Source organism: Sinocyclocheilus rhinocerous, unplaced genomic scaffold, assembly GCF_001515625.1.
Source record: "Sinocyclocheilus rhinocerous isolate Xijiao unplaced genomic scaffold, SAMN03320098_v1.1 scaffold480, whole genome shotgun sequence".
In the NCBI taxonomy this organism is placed as follows: domain Eukaryota; kingdom Metazoa; phylum Chordata; class Actinopteri; order Cypriniformes; family Cyprinidae; genus Sinocyclocheilus; species Sinocyclocheilus rhinocerous.
The window spans coordinates 2244939-2250455 of record NW_015655401.1 but is presented as its reverse complement, the minus strand read 5'-3'; the positions used below and the strand labels follow the sequence as shown (position 1 = coordinate 2250455).

General features: G+C 35.2%; 1 protein-coding gene across 1 annotated transcript in view; it reads right to left on the bottom strand.

The window, feature by feature from the left end:
• Positions 1-4632, bottom strand: part of LOC107718148 (dihydropyrimidine dehydrogenase [NADP(+)]) — a 160745-nt gene extending 156113 nt beyond the window's left edge. Inside the window, exon 1 of the mRNA XM_016525131.1 lies at positions 4493-4632. Coding sequence (XP_016380617.1) covers positions 4493-4531 — 39 coding nt within the window. The 5' untranslated portion in view covers positions 4532-4632. The remainder of the gene's footprint in view (positions 1-4492) is intronic.
• Between the last annotated feature and the right edge of the window lie 885 nt (positions 4633-5517).

Genomic DNA, 5517 nt, shown 5'->3' with positions numbered 1-5517 from the left:
ACAAATATTTATCGGGAGCGTGTATGCTGGGATTTCATAAATTTAATGGAGAAAAAAGTAACGTAACTAATTACTAATTACTTTTGAAATAAAGTAATCAGAACAGTAACGTGATTACTTTTAAAAGGAGTAATCAGTAATTTGATTACATTTTCAGAGTAACTTGGCCAACACTGTAAATGACACAAGTAGAATTCTTCAAAATATCTTATTTATTTAATAATAACTGTTTGTTTTACTTTTTTCTCAAAGTCCTAAAACCTTAGGCTTAAGTAAAGTTTTAAATTAGATTTTGAACCCCGATGTGAGATTCAATGTGAACTTTTAAATGGGTAATTTATAAAAGACAGCACCAACCCAGAACATAGAGTCCACACTAAAAGCAAGATTTTGTCTCTGTCTAAATGAGTTCAGGTGTGTTCTCTGCAATAATTAATATTAATGAAACATCATCCAGATGCAGAAAAAGGGCAAATTCATAACTAAAAGCATTTATGCAATGATCTCAATGTAGGCAACTTGACCCCTTTTCAAAGCACACTTCATCTTTCATAACAAAGCCCCCTCCCTCCCTAAGGCGGAATAGTTAAACACAATCTACAGAGATGCTTGCCTAGTCTTTTTGCCTCAAATCAATACAGGAATTGATCCTCCATAGCTGAAATAAAGCCACAGCTCTCCAGCAGCCCAGCAATGTTCAGCACAAGCCCAGAATATCATTTAGTCCTGTAACATAATTATAGAGAGCAATGCAGATAATTTGGAATCAACATCCTCTTGCTCAGCTAAAGGTCTCCTGAAGCTTCTCTTCAGGTTTCAGAGATGCAATGAGTAAAATGGAGCTGATTCACACTGAAAAGCACATCAGATAACTGGCTAGGCATCTGTGAGAGGCCTACTATGCTCTTGACCAACCATGTTCACAAATTCCTCACATTATTTTATGTAAAAAGGCATTAAACATTCCTGAAAAGGTTCATTAAAGCTATGCTGAAGATTTTGATTGTGTCCATACAATGAAAGTCAGTGGGGTCCAAAACAACACTAGACCCCAATTGACTATTGTATGGGCAAAAAAATAACGAAACATTTCTCAAAATATCTTCTTTAATGTTCCACAAACATTAAACAAATTAAAAAGAAAGTCATACGGGTTTGGAACAACATTAGGGTGAGTACATTTTTTGGGCAAATTGTCCCTTTTAGGTCTTAAATCACTCGATCCAACTGTAAGTAGCAAGAAAGTATAAAAAGCTTTGGCTAAGTCCTAGTTGATCAGACTTAGTTCTGAAGACACAACATGTTGGATGTGTTTCAGCAACTAAACACTGTATTCTGTACTACATTCAGCACTTCCTCAAAAACTAGTACCAGACTATTAAAATGTATGTATTAATGTTTATTATTTCAAACTAAGGAAAGGGTAACAGGATGGACCAAGTTCAAAATCCTGTGCTCCAGAAGAGAGGCCTGTCATGCCGTTCAAAAGGTCTGAACAGGGTGTTTGTGAACAGATTTCTTAATACCCCTCACTTGTGCCTGGGATAATCATTGACTTAGGGTCATGAACTGGTTGAGTGGATGACAGTATGATAACCCAAGCTGAAGGGTTGCTGGCTCATCAATGTCCATTCAAACACATTTTGTTACACAACAGGAATTTTTATGGGAAATGTTAATTTAATGAATAATCATATATTATCAATTATCATATAATAAAATCAAAAATCATAATAATCAAGCCATTTTAAATATACAGTGAAAAGTTTGGAATATTTATAATATTTAATGTTTTTGTTTTTGAAAGAATTCTCTTATGCTCATCCTGTGCTCCAGAAGAGAGGCCTGTCATGCCGTTCAAAAGGTCTGAACAGGGTGTTTGTGAACAGATTTCTTAATACCCCTCACTTGTGCCTGAGATAATCATTGACTTAGGGTCATGAACTGGTTGAGTGGATGACAGTATGATAACCCAAGCTGAAGGGTTGCTGGCTCATCAATGTCCATTCAAACACATTTTGTTACACAACAGGAATTTTTATGGGAAATGTTAATTTAATGAATAATCATATATTATCAATTATCATATAATAAAATCAAAAATCATAATAATCAAGCCATTTAAATATACAGTGAAAAGTTTGGAATATTTATAATATTTAATGTTTTTGTTTTTGAAAGAATTCTCTTATGCTCACCAAGACATTATATATTTGACCCAAAATACAGAAAAAAAAAATATTAACATTGTGAAAATTTTCCATTTCAAATTTCAAATTTTCCATTTTAATATATTTTAAAATCGAATTTATTGCTTTGATGGCAAATTCATTTTGAGCAGTCATTACTCCAGTGTCACATGATCCTTTAGAGATCATTCTAATCTGAAAATATATCTTATTTAATTTACATCATAAAATGATGAACAATTGTTTTGTTTTACTAGATTCTGGTATCTTCAGATCTGGATCTTACTCAAGTATTTGATATGTGTATACTTATCAGCCTTAGTAAACACACTAAATGCAGTTGTTCAAAAAGAAAAAAGCTCCTCCTTCCTAACTAATACATTTTAAACAAGAATACACTTTTGCTCACTGACAGAGAGTGGTGTATCTACCTTGTGCAATCACACTACATGTGTACTATGTAACCATTTATATAAGTACTTTCATCAGTAGCATATATCATGAGGCCAATGTCTTGGTAAGCACCGCATGTAATCGTGGACCATTACTGGATTACTGGAAATATTCCCAAATTTCCTCCTGAACTCGAAAAGGTCTTCTTTTTTTACGGCGCGGATAAAAGCTCCAGCAGGTACAGCATCTGACTTTGACGTCCATGATATGGATGTCTGTCCACTAATGGGGCTTTCATAACGTTCATATTGCAATTTTGTCTTTCAAGTCGACAATTTTCTATCACGGTACTTGACTTGCTATCAGGAAGTGGTCATTGTTGGGGTTCGGGGCCTTCCATAAAAAGCCGTAGCCCTTGTGTAAGCGGCCACATTAATCTGTTTTTTAACGAACAAATTAACGGGCCTGTTGTCTCCAAGGAGCATTGCACATCAGAAGTGTAACATATGTGACTGTACACTTGTTTATCTGGAGGAAATGATCCTTAAATTGGAACTGTACATTTTCATTAAGCTACTAATTATGGCTTCATCAGTGTTGAAAGGCTACAGAGAGCTCAACCACTGAACGAGTCCATGTCCAAGGTCCTGAAATCTCTTCCTAGCAGCACACAAGGCCATGTTAAAAAAAAAAAAACGCATTAATTATTACCTTTTATTCATCTCCACCTTTTAAAACATTCAGAGGGATTTTGCCTGCCCTTCACGTTTAAACATTGAAGACTGGAGAAGAAAATCCTCATAAGAAAATCCTAGCTTTTACCAAGTAACTCAGAACTGTAAATGGACAAAAATTTAGTGCAAAATTTTAAAAATCACAAATCACAACAGTGCAACTTTCAAAGTTTTGTCTCGCAGTCTCCCACACAAATCACCTTACCTGACTAGAACATGGACACGTGCCAAAAAATAGTCTAGCAACAGATGAGTGTGTAAAAACGTCTTACCGACCGAAATATACAAAGCTCAGATACACTATGCGTGTCAACATTAATCTGTTTTTTAACGAACACTGATGGCCATCCCGGAGGATTTTTTAATGAATCCGTGAGCACACACAAAGGCACACGTTTAGCGCTCTCGGAAAAGCAGGATATTAAAATGAGACGTCTGACAGCACTGCCAAAATGAATGGCCAATTTAATTGCCCCACGGACAGCCATTTTTATGACATTTAGTGAGGTATTTTCAGTGGCAGACAGGAGTCGTTTAGAGCACGTTTTAAGTGCACTCTGCACGCCAAGGTCACGTTGCCATAGTCATAACACTCATGAATAGAAATGCTTATGAGAGTCGTCAGTAACAGTTCTATTTTCTCTATGAAAGTCAATGCCCATATCTGCTCAACTTAAAAGAGAAAGCTTTATCTCACCTGAGCAGAGATGTCATCCGGTGTGTGCTGTGCATACCAAGACGTCATAAAGAAGACCGTTTTCTCTTAGGCTCACCGCTAACAGATAGGATTCATGTAAATCAGATGTGCTAATGCTAGATCAAACAAGGCAAATGCTTCGGACAGCAGGAACTAATACTGGAAATATAGAGACACTGAAGTTGAGAATGGGCCTGAATTGAAACACTGCACCATTTCAAAAGGAACAAAATTAAAACATTTAATTATGCCTTCTTATGTTTTGATTAGGCTAATTGATTTTAATTAAAGGACATGGAGTTTTAAAAAAAAAATTTAATGCCTGTTTTTCTAGACCAATTTAACCACTAAATTAGCAACCTACTTGCTTAAGTGCACTTGATAGAAACAAAACATGATTTACCAGTCATGTTTACTGCTTTGAAATCTAAAAAGGAAGAAATTAAAAGCTACCTGACTCACTATGCGTGTCACTTTACCTCGATATCCGGCAATTCTTTGCTCAGCATTGTAGCCATTATGTCCGATCTGCAGTATGATCCGATCTCTCCTCCGTTATAGAGACGAGAGAGCGTTTGACTCTAACATATCCAAGCACGCGCTCAGAACTTTAGTGAGCCTGCCTAAAAACACGCGACTAGTCCATTATGTCACTGATCACATCTCAGCTCAGCAGCAGCTGTGAACTTTGTATTGACGCAGGCGTGATAAAGTCCTATTCTTAAAACACCTGTACCCACATCTATTGTCTCTTTTCACCCTATACATTTTTTAAATTGACACGTATGGGCAAAATGTTACTAGTTCTGGGTGAAATGGTAGATTCCGACAACAGACAAAGTTTAGAGGGTCAAAGTTTACATGGAGAGTAAAGCTAGGCTGCACGTGTACGTGTTGATTTATAACCCTTGTTTTCGGTATTTAAATAAATATATACAATATCTTATATACAGTATAAATCCTGCTATCTATCTATCTATCTGTCTGTCTGTCTGTCTGTCTGTCTGTCTGTCTAGTATATATATATATATATATATATATATATATATAATTAGTATACATTAATAATTGACATGTTATTTTTCCATATATATATATCATTAATCTCATGAATTCATAGGAATTTTATATTATTCTTTGAAATAAATTAAGTGTGGATGTTAATTTAATGAATAATCATAAACCTTACATACACGTTTAAATATTCAGTCAAGTACCGGCATTATTCTTTGAAACTGTACATGATACACACTCATCTATTTCATATTATGATATTGGCTTTTTTCAGATATAATCTGAATATTGTTGACATAGTTATCAAGATTATATAATTGTACTGCTTATTGATATGCCCTGGGTCAAATCACATATTTGAAAATAATTTATGGGGTCAGAACACTCAAAGATGAAAAACTTCTGTCAGGGGTTAAATGTTTTGAGCCAGTATCACAGTTGAGGAGAGTGGCTTATCAAAACTGTCACCAGCCCTTCCCCCTCTTTTTTT